General features: G+C 35.6%; 1 protein-coding gene across 11 annotated transcripts; it reads left to right on the forward strand.

The window, feature by feature from the left end:
- Positions 1–68: 68 nt before the first annotated feature.
- Positions 69–25,780, forward strand: LOC106169927 (uncharacterized). 11 transcript variants are annotated; one of them, XM_087006509.1, is made up of 10 exons: positions 69–222; positions 4,998–5,132; positions 11,764–16,624; positions 17,127–17,390; positions 18,782–18,858; positions 20,131–20,302; positions 20,787–20,892; positions 21,216–23,105; positions 23,400–23,461; positions 23,948–24,120. In XM_087006509.1, exons 2-9 carry the CDS (start codon positions 5,010–5,012, stop codon positions 23,422–23,424), a joined length of 7,518 nt encoding a protein of 2,505 aa, XP_086862635.1. In that variant the 5' UTR covers positions 69–222; positions 4,998–5,009; the 3' UTR covers positions 23,425–23,461; positions 23,948–24,120. The 11 variants fall into 11 exon arrangements, with proteins under 11 accessions (XP_086862635.1, XP_086862634.1, XP_086862630.1 ...); XM_087006508.1 differs by having other exon boundaries at positions 21,216–23,100; XM_087006504.1 differs by lacking the exon at positions 23,400–23,461 and having other exon boundaries at positions 23,948–25,780.
- Positions 25,781–25,926: the final 146 nt, after the last annotated feature.

Genomic DNA, 25,926 nt, shown 5'->3' on the forward strand with positions numbered 1-25,926 from the left:
TTTTTCTTTCATCTTTTTCATTTATATGGATATCATCTAATATTGTTAAATTATCCACATTCTAATAACGACTGTTCTACAAAGAGAGGGTCTTCTTGGATGATTTGACCGAAATTATAACGAGGCTAATGGAATTAATACCGAGGAGAAAAGAAAGATGCTATCGTGTGTGAGATGCCTTCGAAGAAATGCCTCCAACGGTCGCATTTGCATCATGACTGAGTAAGTATATAATATATGCATTTAATCGGATATTAGTAATATATAATTTCCGGTAAATGATATGAGCGTAACGCCGTTGCATTTAGCAATAACAACTTTCACTTTTCAAACATTTTTTTACTTTGTCTTTTTCACCTATGTCAAAGCTGTTGAAATAAAATGTTTTTGTAATTACCTGTGGTCTTTTTATTAGTTTTAATCACGTTTAATCCACCCCATTGAAATACAATGTGAAAATTTACAATGTATCTGCAGTCAATAACTTGCAGCGTTTTCGTTGGCTAACTCTAACTTATTTTATGTGAACATAAGATTGATACATTGTATACTTGGACTTCCTCTGTGAAATTATTATGAGCTACTTGTTCACATAAAATTACCTTAGAGTTAGCCAACGAAAACGCGGCAAGTTATTGACTGCGGGTGTAAATTGAAGATTCTAACATTGTATTTCAATGGGCTGGATTAAACGTGATTAAAACTAATGAAAAGTCCACAGGTAATTACAAAAGCATTTTATTTCAACAGCTTTGACATAGATGAACAAGAAAATGTAAAAAAACTGTTTGAAAAGTGAAAGTTACAGAAAGTTACAGGGTGGGGGGGTATACTACAAAAGTACCCACTTTTTCGCTCAGCTCTTATTAATTATCGATGTTTCAGTATTTGGCTATAGTAGTAATTCACTGACAGTAGAAAATTTGAGCAGGGAGGTGAACATTGTCGAATTGAGTTCACGAAAATGCTGTGCATTCTATGTAGTGTCTGTTCCTCATACCGATTAGATATATATATGAAGATCTAGACTAGTCACTAGAATGAAAGTGATGTTTATTTCTCTACTACATCATATGTACATGTATTACCAGTAACGTTATACTTAAGTTATAGACAAAGAAATTTTGAGAGCGTGCTTTAGCATGACACCACACTAGTCTACCATAATATATATATATATATATAAAAATAAATAAATAAAAATAGAATGAAATAAAAATTATCAATTGGTAAAGTACTTTTAAAGAAATTTAATACAGTTTTCATGTACTAGTATGAATATATACATATGCAAAGTTAAATAAAATATTTTATTTGTTAAAAAACATTTAATCAGATTTGATCATTTTGAAATTTATTATTATTATTATTAATTAGTCCTGATACAAATTATGTTTGTTAGATTCCTTAATAAATATCCTGATATTTACATTTTAATATATTCATTGGCTTTATTCAACATTAATGCTATTTTTTTCTGTTTTTTGTTGGTGGAGACACCTACCTCTGCATCCTTTGCCTGGTCTATAAAATGTAAAAGAAAAAATGTTTGATACTGAAATTCTTTATTTTTATCACTTTATTTTTCTGGTTGAAATTTAATTACAATGATCAAAATATTGATGAATATTGTTTATACTTCCCATTATTGAGATGGAACTTAATTAGTCCTCCTTTCTTAAACATCTGATCTTAATTGAACTTACTATTACTATCAGCCTATATTTTTATGTTTAACCACATATTCAATACACGAGTATTAAATGCTAATGGGATCTTGATATTGTGAACATACCAATCTTGAGAAATATCTTCAGTCAAACTTACTAGTACTTTAAAAAAATATTGACCATTCTTTCTGTAAGATCTTTTCTGCGGGTTATCTTAGTTTGTTACACATAATGTCTCTGTCCCATGTTAGCTACAGGCAGTGTCTACTGGAAGTCCTAGGAATTATATATTTCTTTCCAATACTGAGGTTAGCTTATATGTAGACAGTGACCATCCTAATAAATGAGAAAAAAAAATCCTAGAAATTACTGTAATTTACTTTTTTTATCACTAAGATGTGTCCTATCCTAAACAATTGAGAAAATTGCAAGAATGACTCAAAAAAGAAAATAGGAACTCAGTAACCTATTTATAGATTGTAATTTTTTGTACAGATATGAATGTACAGGGAAAATGTTACAATTTCCAGGCATTTAATAAAATTTGTATGATATAAAAGTGTACTGCAAAAGTGAAAGCTAGTATTTGGAATGGTTGATATATCTTCTGAAGCACTAAAGATTTCTCTTTTTACAGGCCCCCAAAAGTAAGTTTACAGTAGCAATGCTAGCACTGAGTGCATTGGCTTTAGGTAAATAACTGTAGATATTTATATCAGCAGTCTCTCCACAACAAAGAACTTGGGTATAATATATCTTATATTCATTGCACTTGCTCTCACTGTCCTGGAAGAAAAGGTAATTTTGACTCCTTTGATCTGAAAAAGGTAAACAGCCCATATTATGAATGATTACTAGTAATTATTACTAACAGAATTATCAGCTTGTACTTTTGCAGATTTTTTGATGATTCATTTGTGTTATCTTGAGAAAAAATATATATAAGTATTACACTTATGGAAATCATATCAGAAAAGTGTGGGGACAATAATTATAGAGTTACAGGTGTGTCGTGTTACTGGGAATTCTTTCCTCCATCCCCATTGAAATATATATATATTGATATGGCATACTGAGCTTTGCATGGCATGACGGGGAACCTCTTCCAGTGTATTGATCCTCCCAGTCTGTATGTTATTGTGTGCATTGATAATGGAGAGAAAATGATAATGAACCAACCTGAGAAATGTACACACTCCAGACACATGCTGCCATCTGGAATGCAAAATTTCCAGTTTCCTGACATGAAAATTCAATAATTCTGGCTTTCTGTAATTGCTGTTTAATATCAGTGCTAGGAAAATGTCAAGGGCTTCTCAGAGGCAGAGATATTCAGTGGATCAAATCAAGGAATTCTTTGATTAATTGTCTTATGATATAAACAAGGGAAATGTCGTGAGATGTGTTACAAAGAAAACTTTGTCAGGTGTGACGATGAGCTGTAAAAAACACTTCAAGGGAAAACTGACAGACCAGGGTTATCTTTGAAGCATTTACTTAGGTGCCAAGGTAATCAAGATTATCAGTCTTTTTTGTATATACACCACATGCATATTTTAATACAAATATATAATTTTTCTTTGTTGACTTAGACATTTGAAAAATTGCATAGCATTATACCATCATGCAAGATGGTGATTTTGTTCAGTTTAAGTTTTTGGCCCCCTTGCACTTGAAGCAGAGAAATTAGTCATGTCAGTATTCAGTGCAAGGAAACTGCACAGTATACAGTACAGTACAGCAGAAGGGATCTATTTATTACTGGGAGGCTGAGAGTGAGTCATGTGGCTCTGCAGTTCATCTGATATTTCTCTTGTGTCTAAGTTCAAAGCATTCTCAGTGTACATTATCTTGTAGAGGAGAGAAGAGATGTGTGCTGCTATTAGTGTTAGGAATGTTGTAAACACTATAGCTGGTGCAGAAGTACAAAAAAATACCAGATGGGGTAAGCTAGTGCTGTTTGGCAAACATTTTCTTTTGTTTGAATGCTGATATTTTATTCATCTTTGCAGTTCGAGGTTTCATTTGTAATGATGTTCCATATGTTATGTTTGTGAACTCTATACTGAAAATCCTTAAAGATTTTGTAATGTTGTCAGTTTTTTAACATGAAATATTTCAAAGTAAAGCCAGTTAATATATGCATATGATAAATGATTTTGTTAAATGTGTAAATTGCTCCAGCTATTGTGATTTTCGACAGTGTAATGTATTTAATGGAATATATATGTGATAATACAGGCCTGTAGTCAGGAAGGGTTCGAGGGGTTTGAATGAACCACCCTTTTTGCTGGGAAAACGTCCACTCTGGATAAAATTTGATCGAGGTACATGAAGGTTTTATGGTAAAAAGTCCACTTTTTCAGGAAATGATGAAATCTCTGGCTACAGGCCTGTAATATTACAAATTTTGTATTAAAATGGTATAAATGAGAAATTGGCACTATACTATAGTACCTGGGTTGCAGATTAATTACGTGCACTTTTCTCCGACAAGGTGGAAATATGTGCCATGAATTAGACAGAGATATATCAGTGAATATCTAGTGAAAAATCAATCTGTAGCCCAGTACACTTATTGCTTCTGTTTATTCAAAAGATTTATGATATGTTGTAACCTTTAAAATTGAATGTCAACTCTAAAAGATTTGCGATATTTTTGATTATATTAGGTTTTATAAATCTTACATAAATATCTACATCTCTAAATATTACATACTCTCTACATATTATATGATTTTCTTTATGTAAATGATCATCGGTTTGATTTTTCACAGTTGATTAACTGTTTTTTTGAGAATTGTATATATATCAATTGTATATATAACTGTATGTTTGTGGGATTATACATGATTGTACAAATGTTAAGAACATGACATGAAGACTAGAGCTGATTATGACTGTACAAATGTAAACAACATAAGATAAAGATAAGAGCCATTTATTTCAAACTGTAAGATATGGCACTATTGCAACATGATGAAAAGGCACTACTTGTATGTGGGCATATTCAGTTTATGATGCTTAAGCAAGAAATTGTGATTTTTGCTAATATAGTTTTCCAGTGGTTTTGCCAATAGCAATTGTGTTGAAAACATTGTCTCAGGCCACTTACTTTTATTGGCATCTCTTATATTCTAGAAGACATCAAAATCCGAAAGGCATGTATGGACTGAACACCATCCAATAAAACACTAGTTATGTTGAGTTTTCACTGAATAGGGTATCAGAATATGAAAAACCTTTCAAGGACTGAAGGTGGCTGCCTTTGGACTCCATACACTTAAATTGAACAGTTTTAAATGATTTCTTTTATATTATTTTCAGTTGTAGCTGAGAATGGATGTTGTCCTTGAAGACAATGGAAATGTGTCAAGCCAAGTCGATTGCAATTACAATATGGACAGCGAAAGTGAAAGGACAACAACAACAACAACAACAACAGGAGCAAGAAAGAAGAAGGTAAAAAAAGAAAAAAGCAGAAGGTAGACATTAAAACAATTGATTCATGGTGCTTTGTGGTGAACCCATGTTTTATAATGAAGTTATTTCAAGGCGTTTTTTATTATCAGAACTTTACAATTATGTAGTTATTATAATAACATACTATAGTTAATCTTCAAGCATCCTGAACAAGTGACTCTTTCTAATGATAATAATAATAATAATAATAATATTAGTAAAATCAAATGATTACAGTACACCTGATTTGTTGGGCAACTGAAAACTTTGAACAGAGGTATTTGGTAATGGATGTGGAGATATGTGTGACAGAATACAATGTACAGTGGGATGTATTTACAAGGAAACAAATTGCACACACACACACACACACACACACACACACACACACACACACACACACACACACACACACACACACACGGTGACACCAAACACACACACACACATATACACACACACACATATGCACATAAACTCACGTATAATTAAGGAAGTTGGGAACTGAACAAAAGGCATGGTCCTTAAGTATTCCTGTTTGGTTAAAGATTTGGAGTATTTTAGACCTCAGTCTCACCTCTGACAGGGCAGTGGAGGTTAACGTATATTCTAAGTAACAGAAATACCTGTCCATGCCTCATTGAAAACAGTTTGTGCTATATCAGTACCATCTTCAAGGGGAAACCACAGACCATTAATTTTTGTCATCAAAACAGTTGTTTGATATGGAATTATAAGTATTTGCAGTTGGTTATCAATTATGAGAAATTTAAGTTGCTCATGTCTTCTTCACTGTATTCTGGTTCAGGTATTTTATTGATCCATTTGGATTATTTTACGTGATGAAGGATTGTATTAGAGGTCAGTTGTGCCTACTGCATCATAAAAAACTGAAGCCTGAAATGCTATGGCTGTCTTTAAAGAAGTTAATATCCACCACAGGGTGGCTCACCTGTAAACCTCTATCTCCATCAGTCATCTTGGAGCAAAGTTACAGGCTGTAGATCATTAAAATGCCATTTACTGATATTCTTGGATATATATACAAAACTGTTGCATATTTGTGGATAATTATACAATGTGGTTTCTGTCATTTTAATAGAAATAAAAAAATTTACCAATGAATTGTTCTTGAAACAACATTTTCACACTAAAATCTTATTAATGCTTTTTTTCTTTTTATTAGACTTAATGGTCACTTTTAGTTATAGAAATCATATATAAAACACTTCAGTTGAAAAGGCCATTTATTCTGACCACCCAGTTGCTCCAATGATTATTAAGAACACAATGTGGACATAATGCAGATACTTTTCATAGTGGCAAATGTAATTTTTTGCTAAGGATAGGCCACTGGGTTATAGAATAGTCATGGTATGTCACTGAATAAATAAATGTGTTGGTATGTTAAGTCTCTTCACTGTGGGTATCCCTGGCTTCGGTGTACTGTGAATACACACTCATAAATAAGGCAGGCGCCTTCACTATGGGCTCAGCCCACTTAAACATACCTGCTGAGCCCCGGGCAATTACAAAAATTCCAGGAAATATATTCCAAGGAATCCCTCGTGAGTGTTTCCCTTCCAACCCAAATGGTTCTAGTTGTGACTGTTAAAGGAAGGCATAACCACTGATGGCACTTGTTAGGGATTAGAGCCCTGGCTTCAAAGAAGAATGGTATTTTGTAGTGCACTCATAGATTCTTTCTCATAGATTCTTTCTCATCATCTCTCTATAGGAAAGTGAATCATGTCAGTTCTTAAGGGGGAAAAAAGGAATCCAAGACCATGTGTTTTTGTGTAAATTAATATTAGCACCATTATTTCTGAGACAAAGAATACTTTTTTTGTTAAGAAGCAGTGGATATTTACAGTACATTAAGGTATTAATCAAGTAAATATATAAAAGAAAAAATATTTAACCATTATCTGAAAACTACCATATCATGAGGAGACTTAGTTGTTGTTGTGTTCAGTCAATGCCCAATGTATAGTCTGTGGATTAACTTAGTGAAAATATCAAGAGGGTGTTTCCTTCTTACCTGATATTTGATTCACTATCACCTAGTGAGAAGCAGACAGATTTAGAAGCCAGGCTGGCAGAGGTGCACCTGTCTGTCATGATAAAGTAATGATGTTGAAGATCAAAACACATGTGAGTAAGATGGCTTGTAATCTTGAATAAATTCATTAATCTGTGAGAAAAATATCTGCTCAGGAATATAACCGTAGTCGGCGTCTTCCACCAGGTGTTGCAACTGATATAAAGAATGGTAATGGATGGAAATTTGCCTGCGGCAGTACCAACTGCCCCGTGAATAACATCAACTTTGTTTAATTGATCAAAGTGCCTTACAAGGGAAAGGATTTGGAAGCTCGTCTAGACACATTTTATCATGACAACTGCACAAGAAGCAAAGTGAATTTATCTGAATACAGGTTATCCATGAACAAGCTTCCTCACCACTAGGAACATTGATTTGTGAAACATGCGTGAACACTTCCACATAAGGCTTCAAGACAGAAGGTTGGTCTCAACTCTAAGACCAAAAATTTTGGTTTGACTGATCAATGGAAATTTGTAATAGTCCACTTAAATGAAATATTGCACATTATGTACAAAAAGAAAGAAATGATTCATGTTTTATACCAGTATTAACTTGATTTTAGAGGGCTGTTATGGCTTTATCTTGAATTAAATTTGACATTTTTTTTTTGACTCAAAGATCGCATTCACAACGAGTTGAGCCAGGCTTTACAAATCCTGGGGACTAAACATGAAAGAAAAACTGCCTAATCTTTTAATAGTCTCTCCGCCTCTCACACGCCTCCCCATGTGTCGTCCCAATGGAACCGAGATTTAATGACTGTCCCCCCGCAGGGACGACGTGTGGGGAGGCGTGTGAGAGGCGGAGAGACTATTACAAGATTAGGCGGTTTTTCTTTCATGTACGACTGCCATATTTAGTCCCCAGGATTTGTAAAGCCTGGCTCAACTCGTTGTGAATGCGATCAAAGTTAAGTCCAACCTTGGACTAAAGATTTTCCACTTAACCAACCCTTGAACTTCTTTCAAAAAGAAACTTTGTTTGAAACTTTCAGACCAAATTTTAAACTACTTTGACCCAAAATATATTGGTATTAGTCCAAAATAATGAAATCTTTTGTCTGTTTTGTTTCAGCCCTATATCTATGTTATTGAAGTGGAGTACTATGAATTTATCTTGAATGAAAGTAGAACAATTTTTGTCCGAAAGTTATTACCAATTTTGGAGCTAATGTTCTTTTGTGAAACCGACCAATGGAAAATAGATAATGCTTAGTCAAGAAACATTTTCCTGAAAACTGTTAGATGTTTAAATACATTATTGCTAATGCCTAACGGAGGTAGATTACCCACCACTTCTTGCATTACACCTTGTTACATACATAGGCATTTAAATCAATGTGCTACGTGAGTAATAGTGATGATTTTTGTGGCTGGGCCAGAGAAAAAATTGATCATGTATTATGCAAATGCTAGTAGCACCCCATCAGTAGTTTTACCCACCATGTTCATATAGCAGGTTAATGGTCTGATGATTAATGTTCTTGTATTTAATAGATTTTATTGAAAGGTCATGATATTAAAAGATATTGGGCAGGAGGTGATAATAGGGCATAATAAACACTATTCCATAGTTGAGCATTTGAAATTGCTACTAGCCCACTTATTAGTCTCCATCCTTAGTTATGGCGATAAAATGATATATTATATCAGCATAGCGCTTGGATTGAGGGAGTGCTATTTTCCTCTCCTTCGTCATTGCCATTATTGATTTCTCTTCCTACTTATGCAGAAAGTATTGATGTTTGCCGTGTGACTGCCGAGCAGTAGGAGAACTACAGTGCTAAGATAATGGCAATTTCCTCAAGTGGAAATGACAAGCATTGGTTTGGGTGACCAAATGTACATACTGGGGAGATTCTGGTAAAACGACATTTTTCAAACTAGTTAATGGTATAATGGCAGCATATTAGGGGCCTTTGGGTCTGTAAGGGTAGTTATGTATTGGAAATCTTTAAAAAGTGCTGAAATTACCAGAGGTTAAAATGTGTAGTAAACACAAAGAGAAAACATTACCAAAAGTCTTTGGATGTCATATAATAAATTTTGTTTAAAAAGTGAGATGATATGTTTCAAAATAGATCTTATCATCCATAAAGCTTTGAGACTACTTGCATACAGTACTATGGTGAATGATTAAATGATCTCAACTGGCATTCAAGTGGGTTAGACATGATAACTACAAGATTATATACCCACTATCCTAGATAAACTTACCAATGACATTTTACGGTATATACAAAAATGCAGTCAGTGTATTGTACCAGTTTCCAATAAAGATATCATTTGAATTATGGATAATATATGATGATGTACTAGTAATTGAGAAATGTTCAGAATTGATTTTACAAGGTGCACATATTATGTTTTATGGTTCTTCTTTATCGCTTAATCAATTAAAATGAGATTATTCTAGAACAAATTCCCAAAAGGACTTGACAAGACTTTTTGATTCCATTTGTTTGGATAGTGCATTCTCACGATACAGTGTTTCATCTTGGAATTAAACAACCATCTGCCTCTAATACAGTTTAAAATCCCATGTGTATTTTGTTTCATGGATAAAATCTCCTTGCTGCAGGTATGGAAATGCATTTTGTTTCACCCTGGTAGCAAAGGGACATGGACACAGTGTGCCATACCTACTTAGAATTTCATTAAGAAATTGCTAAATAATAATAATAATAATAATAATAATAATTGTAGTGATTTGTAGTAATAATTTTAAGCGTATGTGCTCAATTTATGTAAAACTGTAGTTTAGAGAGCTTGTAAAATGTAACTGTACACATTTTAATGCTCAATAAATTATTATTAAGTTATATATATATATATATATATATATATATATATATATATATATATATATATATATATATATATATATATATATATATATATATATATATATATATGGAGGGAAGTTACGAACTCTATGTAAAAAAATTCATGTGGGGTGAGGATGTGGCATAATAATGTACTTTGTATTTCACAACACGGAAAAATGCTGTAAGATTGGCCATGGTATCTCATAAATGTCTAAATTTATATAATCTGTGTTAATCTGGATAAGAAATGAGGTTGAATGAAAATATAAAATGCCAAATCTATGTGTCTACTGAGAGTCAAAATGAAAATATGTTACTATGATATATGGAGAAATAATCTCACACTTGCATGCAAATAATTTGTTAATGCTAATACTGGTTTATTCAAGAGAGTTAAGCAAATCAGAACTGTGTTTTTTTGTCCTAAAATGATTTAAAGTACTAGTAATTGTTTATTAGGTTTAACTAAAATGTAATACTAAAGTGAGTAAAATAGACTGTAAAATGAGAGGTAATCAATTGCATTAATAAATTTCGTTTCCTTGTACATTTAAGATTTAACAAATTTAAACTCAAATTTAAGTTGTTCTGTGCAAAATGTTTTTATATTGCAAATATTAAAAAGTAGTTATGGATTGGCCAAGGTTTAAGACTTATAAGTAGACTGCATCCTCCTGGACATGGGACTAATTTTCTGGTCTTGGATGTTCAGACCAACATTTCATTGATTCCCTTTGTAAAATTATGGAGGAAAAGGAGCAGCTTCCAAACATTGGTGATTCATCTGTATCAATCATGCTTTTTTTTCTGATATGAAGAAATGCCTTTGTCATAGCAATCATGAGTTTGATTATTCACTGTTCATATCTGTGCTTAATGGACCATTTTGGTCTGGCATCTGGCGCCAGTTGTACAGAAAAGTTTTAGGCCCAGCTAAGGGCTCTTTGCCAATAAAATTATCGGTCCGTGTAGATCAATCCAACTCTTGCTGAATGCAATCAGATTAAAAGATAAACACACCTACTCCTTGTATCCAGTAGAGTACAGAAAAGCTGATTGTATTCAGCGAGAGTCCCCATGGAGTTGGATTGATCTAGGAAGACTGATAGTTTCATTGGAAACGAGCACTTAAACTACTTAAGTCAGTTATATCTGGTGATATAATTAGTTAATTTTGTGATATTGGCCCTTAAGCATTTTATGATTGATTTGCCCACAATAAATGTAGTTGTCTTTGTAGTACAGTAAGGTGCCTCTACTTGTATAGGAAGAAGCCTGAGTGCACATTTATGAATTCTGTTCAGGTTTCTATAAGTTTTTATGGCAAGTATATAAGCTTACTGTCCAACTTATTAGTGTTTAGATGCCTGCAAGAAATTGATGGATTTTTATTGTAACTCAATCTGTGTTACTTCCTTCTGGGTTGAAACAAGTTCTAGTTAGATTCTATTCCAGGGAAATTGCCCTTTTTTTCACCAGAGGAATCAATATTTGTGTGGCAAGTGATCACATCCATGTTTTGATAAGACAAAATAATAATAATAATGCAGGTTAATTTTCCTCATTCCTGGGGGAGAAAATGTAATATGTTGTAAGGAAATGATAAGGTAGTTTATTTTGTGAAAGTATTTGCAATTTATGTGACATGGTGTTGAAAATTGAGTACTTTTGATTTGAATATCATTAATTTTTTTCAGGAGGAACAATCAAGAATCAAGCCATCTGGTGGGAAGAAGAGATATGCTCAAAAGAGACATCCACAGAATCTACTGAAGTATGAGGAAACTTCCTTAGACTTGAACAGTACGGCACAATGTAATGGGCACAGTGAAACAATTTGTAATGGCCACATGGAAGTTCAGCTCAATGGTTTCAGTGAGCCATACAGCAATGGCTGGGCTGAAGAGGATGGGAGTCAATCATCCAGTGATGAGCTCAGGGTTTATAATGTAAATGGCATAACAAATCCTGAAAACCCTTGTGACCATAAAGGGAACAGATGGAATAACACCCTGACTGTTGCATGTGATGGTGCCCCATTACACGGTCAGTTACCTATGACCAATGGCACTGAAAATGATCAAAGTCTCACAGGAACTGAGAGCACGTCCTTGTCATTGCCTCCTCTGGTTTCTGTTCCTGACAGCAATGGAGATTTGCATAATAGAAAATTTGACACAGCAGATGGTGAGGTCCATACAAGCGGTGTCAGTGAGTTTGAAAACCATGAGAATAAAGCCATTAAAAATGAGTCTCAAAAAGGCATTGAGTCTGACAGCAAAAAGGAAATTGGAATTTGTGTGGTCTCTGATGGCAAAGGCAATTATGCCAACGGCTTCTCGTCAGATTACAGAATTGAAAATAACAGCAGGAGCAATAATGCAGGGGATATGCCAATGTTTTCTCAAGTAGAAAATGAGCCTAATGAAAGCAGTATTGACCAAAGCTCCAGGAAAACTCTCTATCAGATTACATTGTCTGAAGACGGGAAGCCTGCGGCAACAGGAGCAGCAACAGAATGGGAGAGGGAACATATTGATGAATGTGGTACCAAAACCCAGGGCCAATATAGATATTCAGACCAGCACAGTGAGGCCAGCTGCTTCAGAAACCATGGGGATATCACATATTCTGGAGATGATGAAGTGCCAAAGCAAGATATTCAATCAAATGACCCACCTGGCAGTTATTATATGCAGGTAGAAAACTGGTGCCAAATATTAGAGGAAGACCACAGCCAATTCAATGGAGTTGTTGGAGTAGATGAAGGGACTGTACATTGCACATCCAACAATTTTACTTCAGGTGAAATTGATTTCAACGTAGAGAATACCAGCCATTTTGATCAACTACAGACTATTGCACTAGACTATATAGCAGGCTCCTACCATGATGATGACAACAGTGATGTCAATAGGGGGGAAGTGGAAAATCAAAGCACTGAAGCAAACATAGGAGCAGATGATCACCTTGAAGAGGATAATGACAGTGTGAGTGATAGCATATCTCAAAGTACAGACTGTCAGTCTACGTGTAGTACTCAGTCAGAATGGATGGTCACCAGGTCATGGCAGTTTCTCCATAGTTATCGGAACACAGTCAGCCAAGCAGATCATGTAATTGATACCATAACCACTGACTTGCATTCAAAATTTGCTTGTATATCAATTCCTCATGCTTGGGCAGATAACGGGCAATGTTTAAGTGATCACTCAAAGCAGCTGCCATCTACCGAAGCTGAACAATCGGCTCCAGTTTCGGAGAAAGTTTCTGTAGCAAAGTTTTCTGAGGCTAGTTCTAGTGACAAAAGCTCTGATCAGACTGTCCCATCTGACTGTAAATCCCAAGATGGATTAAGCGATGATTTGGAATTTTTTTACGATGATGAATTTGCCACGGGATTCAACACCAATTTGGCTGACATTGATATGGGGATGCTCAACTCTGATGAGCTTCAACTTTGCTCTTCACTGTCAGATGTATTGTCACGTAGCCAAGTTCGACCGTTAGGTCAAGCCAGCAAGATGAAGGTGAAGGCAGAGAGATGCCATTACGATAGTGATTATGACCTATCCAGGACCAGCACAGCTTGCAGCTCTTTACTTTCCGTTGGGAGTAGCAATGTCGCTGCTGGCCTGGACTCAACATCGAGTTCTGAAAACCCAAAAATGTTGTTCATCTCTGGAGAATTTGACTACTCCTCTCCGTACCTGTGTGAAGAATTACTCCAAACAGTAGATCGGCTGAGCGAGCATGGCCACCAGGAGCAGCAGCCCTCTGAAATGCACTGTAATGAGTATGATGAGTATGACATCTCTAACCTTCCTTATGAACACATGTTTTTACTACCTCACGAGGCCACGGCTGCCTCAGACACATTTTCCATATCAGACTTTGAGAAGGAGCATTTCTTTTCTTGCAAGGATCTTATGCAGTCGGATGAAATGTTGGATTTCCCCCCTCACCCTCCAAAAGAGAGAGCTAACATGCATGGAGGAGAAGAATCCCCGTATGATGATGAAGCACACCTAGAGTACCCTTCCTATGTTTCTAGTTCTGGCGAGTTTTCAGATTTAGGCTACTCGCCCTTGTTTTCCCCTTCCAAAGAGTCTACTGGAATAGCACACGTGTCTTCCGGAAGTGCAACCACGGGTAGTAATGCTAGTAGCCTGAGAGATGTGATAAACTGTGATCCCTATAGCACTAGGCAAAACTATATGCTAACGTTTGCTGATGGAGGGTCATGTAGTCCCACTAAACAACTCCATGATAGCTACCAAGACGCTGACACCAGTGATGCCAGTCAACACCTGACAACATGGGCAGAAAGGGCCAAGGTCTTTGATGAAAAAGGGGTGGAGACTGTAAAGCACTTCAATTCGCCTATCTCTGACAAGACCTCCCCAGGGAGCGGTAACAGCAATCATACCTGTACTTTCAGAGGTGCCAACTCCACACCATCTAGTGGCAATTCCCAAAGCACCACCAAACCAGGATTCACAACCTGGGCACAGCAGAGGTTGGCCAAAGAGTCAGGGTACCTGCGAGCAGGATTAACGTCATGGAAACATCTGCAGGAGATTCAACACGCCAAGAAAATGAGACAGATCAGTGACTGGAGCAAGAGTAGGAGCATGCCAGATTTGGCAAAGCACACTTATCCAACTGCTCCAAAGTCATCTATGGTTGCAAAAAAGGGTGAAGAAAATTCTGGCTTAAAAGAGGAAGGACAGGAAGTTAAAAGGAGACAAGCTGAACACGACAAAGATGAAAGAAAAAGGTTCTCAGGAACCCTCATTGAAATATTTCAGAGGATGAGGTCAAACTCTGAAAGTTATAATTTCAGTGAAGATTTTCATGGCTCTCATTTGTGCTCATCATACGACTTTCATCATTTTAATGAGATACCACCAGTACCACAACTATGCTACCTTCCTAAAGGCAAAGGGGATGAATTACAAGGCCCTGGTGATATGCCAGCCATGCTCAAATCCCTTAGAGTTACTTCAATGCAGACCAGCCCAGTTCATGACTGTTGGTGCAAAATTCACCAGATGGCCCAAGTGCAGATGTCACCTGCCAAGAGAAGCTTTGGAATGCAATTCCCACCAAATGTCATGGATACTTCTGTCCAGACCTCTGCCCACTTGATGGTTTCTCTTCACACTGACCATATAGATCATTCACAGCAAACTTCAATAGAAAATAAGGAAAGCAAAGGCGTATTTCTTATCGACACAACAGTGCAAACAAGTGCTGAATTGGAACAGAATCGTAAACTTGACAGGAGCTTATTCTTTGCCAACAGATCATTGCCAGATGTTAGTTTTCTCAGTAAGTCGTCTGCCAGTAGTATATCTGCCATGTTCAGATTCTCATTCAGCTCTGAACAGAAAACTTTTTATTGTGCACCAAAGGTAACTGTTGATGAAAAGACTGGGAAAGTATATGCACTCATTCCAAGGAAAAGTGCTGCTGGGAGAATGTTTGATATGAAAACAAAGGGCTCTGCTTCTTGCATATTAACCCAGAACTTGCCTGCCAGTAAAACTGAGCTGTCAGCCAAGGTCACTTCAGGTACATCTGAAAACACTGAAGCCAATAGTAAAAGTAAGTCGGTTTCCCCCCTTGCTCTTCCATCTGTGGCTGAGAAAAGCACAAAAAAGAACCAAGTTTTACAAATCAGTCCACACGTATTGGAGGGAGAAGTTCCAAGTCTTAGTTCTAGCTCTTCCTCAGGTGTAGAATCTGGCTCAGACTATTCCCAGAGAAGTCCAAGAATATTTCCGGAAGATATCCTGCCAGAAAATAGAAAATTGGGGACTCAGACTTTTTCCAAATCTGAGGAACAACTTTCAAAAGTTTCAGCTGCAGGCAGAGGTCGTATAGCACCTAAAAAACCTCTAAGGTCATGTTTAAGAAAGAAAGCTTTGTTAGAGAAGAGAAAACGATCCTTATCTGACCCTTACGGTTACTCCACCATACCATATACTAATTTGTCAGAGGGCCCCAGAGTTTGTAGAGGAACAGATTGTAAGTGCAATGTATGCCTCCAGGGAACTGAAGGCTTGAACTTCACTTATACTTACAAAAAGAGTACTTCTTTTGATGTGAGGTCAACTCCAGGGTCATTGATTGATTCAGGGCAAGTGGCAAGCAATTTCTCTGGAGACAGCGAAGATGGTGCAATGGGTGCCGAAAGTCTGAATACGTTGCAACTCTCAGCTGCAGCAAAGTGTGTGTGCATTCCGCAGTCAAATGATACAACTTTACCCAAGTCACATTCTGACTGTACAGCTATCAGGCCAAAATCCCAGTGTCCAGTTTGTAGTAATCTTGTTGAGGATGGACAAGAAATGACCTCCAAGGTGAAGAAGACAGTCAGTTTTGCTAATGAGGTGGACTTTCATTCACCATCACCATCTCCATCACCAGCACCTACTCCATTTGAGAGCCCTCTCCATTCACCTAAAAGGCAGAACAGATTGAAGCTGGCAATTGAGCATCCCTTGGCCAAAGATGTTCTACCTCCTCCTCCTCAAGTGACAAAAATAGAGGGTACGTACTCCCTTACCTAAGAGTGTAGTAATATATATATATATATATGTGTGTATAGTTTCACAATGTGGAAAAAATATCCTCGTTCAATTGCCAGGTAGAAACGTCTTTACTAAGAGTTTTATTTTCACACAATCCTTTCACTAAAACTACTTTCACCACCACCATTAGTGCTACATGTACTACTACTACTGCTACTTCTACTACTGCTACTTCTACCACTACCACTACCACTACTACTACTACTACTACTACTACTACTACTACTACTACAATAAATGGGTTTTTAAATAACAATTAGACCTTATTGTTAAGAAGATAGCCCTACTCTTAAGATCACATTTTATTTCATTATGTTTTTTCTTTCAGTTGCTAAGTCCTCCATTGCTTATTAGATTTTTAATCAATTTACCAATTTATCAAGCAGTATGATAAGATATGTATTTTAGCATAAATTCTTGATAAACATTCTTCCATTTATGTTTCATTTTCCACTTTGTAGATGCCAAACCTCCTCAGGAGCAGAGATCCGTTTCCCCAGCTAGTGATTCCGACTCTGACTCCCCACCCCCCTGTGACTTTCTTCCATCTCCAACTTTCGAATCGCCATCGAGTTCAGTTCATAGCACTGAACCAGTTTCTGAGGGAGAGAAAGAGGGTCATTTTTGCAGTGATTCAGACAGCGATGCTGGACCCCCAGGGGAATTCAGGATTTCTCCATGTGCTGAGAGCCCACCTGCCCTTCCTCTAGTTAGCAGCAAGAGAAGTAAGTGTGTGCATGTGTGTGCATGCACGTGTGTGTGTGTGTGTGTGTGTATTATATTTGATTTAAATATTGCTATGTTATTTAACTGTTTAGAAAGTCACTCATCTTAGAGAATGCTGCTGCAATTAAACCACCATAATTGCCAGTGAAAAAGATTCAGTTTATGTATTTGTTTTTCACGGAGTGTCTTTCACATCTGTATACAAAACAACCTCTTTAGATGAAGGTGGATCTTGACTTTTCTATGTTAGCTTAGTGGTTTTAGGAGATAATGTGGTATAACGTATCACATGTCTAATTAAAGTACATCATGGCTTTGTGGCTTTTATGTTCATGACACAAAAAATAGATGAAAAGATGGATGAATGAGTAGGCAGGTGGAATGAGAGAAAGAAAAATGTGTTGTCAATTGATCGACTGACATGCTCTGATAATTCTCTACCACCATTTACCCAGGTTTAAAGCCCATTATTGGGTCAGGATAGAGCACTTTAAGTATTACCTGTAACTTAGTCAGTCATTTGTAATGCTCTCTGCTTGGGCACTTTTCATTTAATTGTCAAATCCCTGGTGTTCACTGTCTGACTATGGGATATCGATTTGATGTTGGACCAATTTGATAACATGAGTTCACTTCTATGATTGTCATGAATGATACATAAAGAGGTTCAGAACATCCTGTAATAAGAAATTAAAACAAACATGAAGCAACTAATTAGAAACAAGGTTTTTTTATTAATCAGTTTGCTTTTGTTGGTTTTACACTTTTTATTTAAATTCTATTTTTTGTAAAATAGTTTTACTCGTCATAATAGATTCCTTAATTCTATGCTGAAAAAAATGCAGGATCCTCATCATTAAAGTTAAATATATTAATGACACTGATCTTGTGGTTGTCTCTTATATGATAATCAGGTAGATATTTGATTAATCCCCAGTGGAAATCAGCAACTGGAAAAGCCTCCTCATTCTCTTGTTTCGTATTCTGCCTGTAATAATTGGTTTTACCTTCTCTAAAATGGTTTCGGGCATTCGTGTCAGCTGTACGTAGATCAATAAAACTGATCAAAAAGTCTGTCTAATTTCGACTAATTTGAGTCGGTGTAGTTCACCAGTAACTGAAAAGTGAAGAGGATTGTCTTTTGTATCATTGAATAAGCTTTTTTAAGTAAAATTTATATCATCTTTATAGTTGATGCAATCTTAACTTATATTAAGAAATTTAGGAATGATCAGACAATTTACAATAGAGCATTTCAAATACATCTCCTAGAGTGAGATTAGATATTACATGGAATGAAATATATTTTTGATTTTGAAATTTATATATTTTGTTAAATGAAGGTATTATGAAATTAATTGATAAATCCCTCTCTGTCATAATTTTACAGGTCTTGTAATGGAGGTAATTAAGGCGAGGGATGTGATCCTGCAGCACTTCTCGAGGGCCAAGGATCCCGTGCAGAAGGTGGGTTACATGTTCAAAGAAAAACAAACCGTATTGATATTTCACCCATCGTCTGCCTCATCTGCCTATTTTAACCGTAACAAAGAGAATGCATCTGATGTTTGGTGGAATTATCTATCTCCGCTGGGACATAACTAATGAGAGGGTTCACTCAAAGGCCTATTGATTTTTTGTGCTGTTCTGTATTTTGTAGCAGTTTCTAAACAGATTTTGACATAAACAAGTATAGTGTTCTGGTTATTTTTGGATTTAATCCTTGAAATATTTTGACAGAATGCTTCATACTTCTTCAACAGATAAACAGGCTAAAGTCATTTGATGAAAAAATTAGAAGAATTCATAATTTTTTGTATGTGTTTTCATACAGAATTTGGGAGTTTGTAGGTCAAATAGATGAAAAGCCCAGAAAAAAATATTGAAGTTATACTTTTTTCTCCAAAACTCAAAACTTAAACATAACTCTTTTTTCTTGACTTCTGCTAACTGCAGTATAGTCACAAGTCAAAATTATTTAAATGAGAGAATTTATAAAAGTACATATAATATAGTTTAGCTAAAAATATAAAGAATGGTAAAGTAAAAGTTCCAGATAGTACATATTTTATTAAAAATTTTTTTCACTCGAAAAGAGCATTTGTTATCATGACAAGATACATAGATAAAAAAAATCATGTAAATAGTAGCCCGAGGTTAAGAAATGATGACGCAGGCTATCAGCTTCATTTTCATGTCTACATATACGCCTGCTTGATAAGCATGCACATATGGCGACGAGGTGGCATGCCTCAGAATGGAAATCGTCTGACATAGCCTAAAGTAAGGTTGTCAACACCAGGTGTCATATGAGACTAGAAGCGTGCAAGAAACTGTGTTAGTTAGGGCATACCTTATAGCAGTAAGGGTGAAATTGTTTGCGCCAGGAATGTCACGTTAGAAAGCAATACAATAGTGACATGCAAAATATAGTGAATACAACTTGTTGTGCAGATCACTGTAATTCTACCAAACTTAAGAAAAAAACACTAGAAAAATAACTGTGGATAAATTCTGTCTGCTGTTATTTGTTGCCTTCCCATATACCTCACTGCCATTATTTCTGACCCCACTCTCCAAATCCTTCAAAATCTTGCTCGATTTTATGCCAAATTGTAAGACAGGGCTATCTGGAATGATTTCCATATTATTTCCATTAAATCCTCATTTCAGGTACAACTCTGTGTTTGGACTATCTGGGATGATTTCCATATTATTTCCATTAAATCCTCATTTCAGCTCCAACTCTTGAGCACTGAGGATACCCCGGCGGTGGGCCACCTGGTCCAGGATCACCTCTGCAGGGCCATTCAGCACATCCTCAGTGATGGCCTCAAACCTGAACTCCTCAGTCTCTTTGGAAAGGTGAAAAACAGTGAGTGGAGGGTGGTGGAGGCTTCCACTGAACTGGGTAATGGTCCTTTCTACTGCTTATTGCACTGAGTAACTGTCTGCACATAGGTGAATGATATAAAGATTATGGTTAATGGATAATTAATCTAGAATAATGAAAGACGTCCATTTGTCCAATCTTACTGTAGTAACTTTTTACTAGTTCAATGTAATGGTCTTTCTCCTGCTTTTGCATTATGTTACTGTCTGCACAAAAATAAATGATCTATAGACTATGGATATTGGTCAATTAATCTAAAACAATGGAAGAATATTTCCATTAGTCCAATCTTACAAGTAACTTTTTACAAGTCCAATTCCAAGTCTACTTGTTGGTTGTCTAGACCAGTGCCCAACCTAATAGACTGGAATAAGGTTAATTTGTTATTAAGCTGTATCACCTAGCTGTTTTTGCTACGGACAAGTTCAGTTACGGACCAACACTTCTACACTGGCAAGATGAAGTTTGAGTTAATTTTACATTATGCCTTCTTCTTTTCCAGGTCCTTCAACTAAAGCTTTGCATGAGCTTGTTCAGAGACTTGAGACTTTGACATATTTGTCAACAACACAGACGAAGTTGGATGCTTTTATCTTTGGCCTACTCAAGTAAGTCTTCAATCTCTAATATATATATAAACAGTGAACACAGTTTTTTTTGTATTATAAGAAGTACACACTGTCACATGGTATACATACCAGAAAATTTACTTGATTTTATAGGATTTTAATTGATTCTAATTGATTTTAATTATTTATATATAAATTTACCAAGATGATGTAAAAGTATGCATAATATCATTAAATTCCTTAGGCTAAACTGAACTTAATAATGGTCTTATTTTAACATTTAGATTTTATTCTGAACATGTAATTTTACCAAGGTGATATATTTTTTTTCATATTTAACATCATTATTCTCTTCTTTGCAGTCTCAGGGCTCTAGGCTACTGGCTGAAACATCTACAGGGCCAGGAGAAAGGGATTGTCAAGCACTACTTAAAGGATGCCTTTCTGTTTCTCAGTCTTTCCTCCGAGCAGCAAAATTTTCAAGATGTGATCACTGCTGTCAAGCCACTCAGTTCTTTGCCTTTTCACTTGGAATACACTGCTGTTTATGCAGAAAAGCATGATGATCTTCCAGAGATTAAAACTCCTAAGGAAGTGATAATGCCCAGTGGCTCGCCTAAAAGAGCAACAGGGACGTCAAGTCCGAAAAAGAACAGACCACACAGTTATCCAGATAATCCGCTTGACAGAAGGCGTCGAGTGCATCAGGAATTTAGAAGGTCTCTTTCCACTAGCACGGAATCACAGGAGAGTCAGAGCGAATATTCCAGTTTACCACAGGGTTTAGATAGTTCTTATGCAAGCAGTGTAGAGCGACAGAGGCCAGGGTGGTTTAGAACCCTTATGACTAATTCATTTGGTGGGTTCCTTGGCAGTAAAAAAGCTAACAAAGACAAAGGAATGACACGGCACAACTCTGATAATTTTCCACGTGTTTCAAATAGTCCAAAAAGAAACTTGGCAGAGGGCAAAAGAGAGCTCACAGAGAATTCACAAAAGGTGTCACTTGAAGGTAGTCTTCGAGTGGGATCAGAGCAATCTTCATGTTTGCGGGACAGAAATGATAAGTCCGATATAGAGACCCCAGGACATAATGAAGCTCAGACAGGATCCATTAGTCATCAAGCATCAGGGGCGCCGAGGAATTATGATTCTCTCTCATCGGAAAAATCAATAGCTTCCTCTCCCAAGAGAGATAATGTGTCCAATAAGATGGAAAATAGAAATAGCCTGAGAAATAAAGCAAAGCAAGTTCAGAAGATTATTGACAACAATGAGATTGTTACAAAGGAATATGAAGAGAAGTGTGCCACAGAAGAGAACAAAGTAGGGTTTCTGCGTAGGATTTCTAGGAAAATATCTTCAGTCACGCAGAAAGCTGCATACAAGAAGGGCATCACAGAATACAGCTTTGACAACCAGGGGAACGTGGTTCAGAACAACTGCAATAATAACAACAACAATGTTGAGAGAGGTGTGTCTGAGAATACTGTAGCTAATATTAACGAAGAACGTAAAAACGATGATGTAGATGATGGTGTGGATGTTGATGATGGCTATGGGGATGAGGAAGGGGATAGCAGTGAAACAATAGTCAACACCACCAGTTCAGAATCTCCAGAGACTCCCCAAACATGTAAACTGCCATTTGCATGCGCAGAATCAGGAAAAAGTCACCATAAATCCCAAAGTGTCTCATCACAATCCGCAGCAAATGAATATCCCACCAGGTACCCTGAAATATCTGCTGATGATTCTAGCAAAGAGGTCAGCCCAGCCAAATCCAGATTCAGTTGGAATAAATTTGGCTCAGGATTGATTCGAGCTTTTGACAAGGTATTTGCTAATGAAAAAAGCCCCAAGTCAAAAGACTCACTTCTTGCAAGAAGGAGGACTCGGAGTGAAACACAAGTAAATGTTGCTCTTGATTCAAAGGAGGTAGAACAGCAGTTCGTACTTAAGAAGGGTGTGTCAGTGCCAGGAATCATGCCGATGATAGAGAAGAGAAAGCAAGTTGATAAATCTTACAGCTCTGAGAGATTTAGCTCAGGTAGTGATTCCATTTACCATTCAGCACAGGGAGCAAGTAGTTATAACCTCAATGCAGAAACTGAAACTGATCCAGAGACCTGTGAGGAATATGCTTATCTTGATAGTTCCCTGTCATCTGGCTCTAGTGGCTTTGAGAATTCTGGGAGGAGAAAAAAGAATGCAGAAAACCTCATGGCAGAAATTGATGAACAAGAAGTAAGGTAGCTACAATATGCACTAGGTTTTAGTGTTTTTTATATGTTTTTTATATGTGATAACTCTCCTAATGGTGTTGATTTTTTTTATTTTCTTAGTGTGTGGCCTGCTGATTTTCCTTTTGTGCTCTTTGGTTTGTGTTGTTTAAATTTTCACAAATTATTCAGTTAGATAAAATAAGCTTGGTGTTATTTATTTTTTGTAATTTAGTTGACATTACACTAAATTGAGTAAATTTTGTTATTTTTGACGTTACTGTTTTTTACCTGAATGTGTTCTGTTATTTGTTTATTTGTTAGGCCTGTGACCATGCTGTTGTTTTGACCATATGCAGATGACCCCTTACATGTTATGAATCTTGGTATGCCAGCAGTACTCAATGAAAATTCTGTTTAAATTGTTTTTAAATTGTTTTTTGAGTTATTAAGCTCTTTAATCCGAACATTGCAGTTATTTTGAAGCAGTGGCTTGCAGTTGTTCAGCATTCTATATCTCATTTTTAGAATTAAAATATTTTGCACTGTTTAATTTTAAATATAAAGGAGTACTTAGTAATACTGTAAAAAGAGTAGAATCACAAATGTCAGAAAACAGAATACAGCTGTCTTTCTAAATGAAAAGATGAAAGTGGTGATTTAATAATAAGCAAATGCATCTCGTGAATTGAATTGATAGTTCTCACCACTTAGTGATATAAATTTCTTTTGTAACATTATTCCTGGCACTTTAGGCATGTAATATCTTCGTAGGCATATTTAAGAAATCACATAGATCGTATGTTTTATTAGGTGAACACTAATGCAGACAAAGTCAGTAATTAAATAATTTCATTGTGCTATAATTTTAGGTATGTGCGAGCCCTGTGTGATCACTATGAAGAATATGACAGTTTCCTGAGTTTTGAAGAGAGTGATTTCTTGGAACTAGTGGAAGAAATGGATGCTGAGTGGTTGATTTGTAGGATGAATCTCAATGTTGGACTGGTCAACGTGAAGATGGTGGAAAAGTACACCCTCTTTGACATTTTCATGTATCTTCATGGGGATTTCTATACTTTTTAATCACTGCTACCAGGTAGCAGTTTCTCTGAATTTATTATAGCTCTTGCTTATTAATGTCATTAGGCAAGTATTCACTAACATGAAATATATTGAGATTTAAATGTGTTTGGAGAATGAATGTCTTCTAATCATAAATAACAGTAAATATTTAGTCATATTACATGCAATAGACAATTTTAGCCAAGAAGAAGAGACTAGTATTACTCATTCATATTTATAGCTCACAGCTCTTTATTGTTGCAGTCGTTTGCATACAAGATGTAAGGTATGTGTAGCTTACATATGGAGGTTAATACAATGTTTGTAATGTATGGTTAATAGATTTAAGAGAAATTGTTTTTTATATTATCCAAATTTAGATGATTATCAATGTGCAAAAAGCTCTAAGTCAGCTTATTTTAAATTAATTGTTTTTGGCTTGGCAGTAATTATGTCAAAGGTAGTTTTTGTAACATGCTTTTTATCAGTGTTGTGTTAAAGATAAAATGGAGCACCCAGATATTTATTAAATGATGACTGTCACTGTAAAATATGTGCCAACATATGTATTATGTACTTTAATTTGTTCCAATTGTGTGCCATTAAACTATAAATGTTAAGCTTTAATGATAGGAAAATACAGGTAAATAAAGTGCAATATATTTAAATGTTTCACAAAGCATTGCTTGTACGGAAATGTATATAGGGAAAATGTGTCATGAAATTGTTTAATTGAAAAAGCAGCACAAGTGGATTCGAGTTGTCTGAAATGTGCTTTTTACTCTGAAAAACACATTTCATAACATATTCTAAGGATAGCTTTGTCAATTTATATATGGAAAGGGATTTTTTTTTTTCGCTTTATGTTTTATTGTCAAATTTAAGATCTCATGATTATTTACAAAGCACAAATTGTTGTTGCAGCTTCAGTTTTATTGATATTTGTTACTTCTGGGCAGGATGCAATGGACTTTTTGGTTATATTTTACAGTAACATTCTTTTTTTAAGTTATATTTTTTGCTTTACTCAAGAGTCTGTTTTTACTTTTAAATATTAACACTTTTGTGTGATTTTATATTTATTTATTGAGTTCATAGCCTCTGTTTTTTTATGAAGCTGAATTACCAGAAATATATACAATTATGTTAGAGAATTCATAAAATACTAGCTCTTGTACCCTGAAAAGTATAAAACAGAAGAATATAAAGAAATGAATTGATGATAAGAGTTATACACAACAGGCATTTTTAAGTCATTCATTTTTACTATTTATCATTATTATCTATTTATGGCTTCCTTAGTGAGAAAAATGAAATCCATTTCAAGCAAGACTAATTCATATATAAATTAAATTATGGAGTTTAACCTTAGCTATGTCTTTTTATGTTTTATTCTAGACTAGTTTTGTGCATGTCCACCATGCCGTGTTTGTAAATCGTATTCTTTTTTATCATCTTTTAAAAACCTGCTCACATAAGTAGGGAGTGTTTGGTACAAATGTGAGCTCTAAGTGCAAACCCTGCCTATGTACTGTATATGTCACGTTTCAGTGTTGATTTGAAAAATTATTAGTAGAATAAACCATGAGCTTGTAGTATAGATATTTCTTTCTATGAATAAAGGTGTAATTATAATTCAGCGCATTTTTTGTTTTATTTTGTTTTGTTTCTTTAAAAATCCATTTAAAAACCGGTGAAAAACAACGAACTCAAACAACAGTGAACTCCTCACAATCGCCCTTATCTAAAGTTTGGAAGGCAGCAGACCTAGTTAAAATTGCGTTAG

This window comes from Lingula anatina, chromosome 2, assembly GCF_051362555.1.
Source record: "Lingula anatina isolate TDL-2025a chromosome 2, LinAna3.0, whole genome shotgun sequence".
In the NCBI taxonomy this organism is placed as follows: Eukaryota; Metazoa; Brachiopoda; class Lingulata; order Lingulida; family Lingulidae; genus Lingula; species Lingula anatina.

Coding starts and splice junctions, on each gene's coding strand:
- LOC106169927 (XM_087006504.1), top strand. CDS start 5,010: ATGGATGTTGTCCTTGAAGACAATGGAAATGTGTCAAGCCAAGTCGAT. Junction 17,391..18,781: donor TCTAGTTAGCAGCAAGAGAA/GTAAGTGTGTGC, acceptor ATAATTTTACAG/GTCTTGTAATGGAGGTAATT. Junction 20,303..20,786: donor GGAGGCTTCCACTGAACTGG/GTAATGGTCCTT, acceptor CTTCTTTTCCAG/GTCCTTCAACTAAAGCTTTG.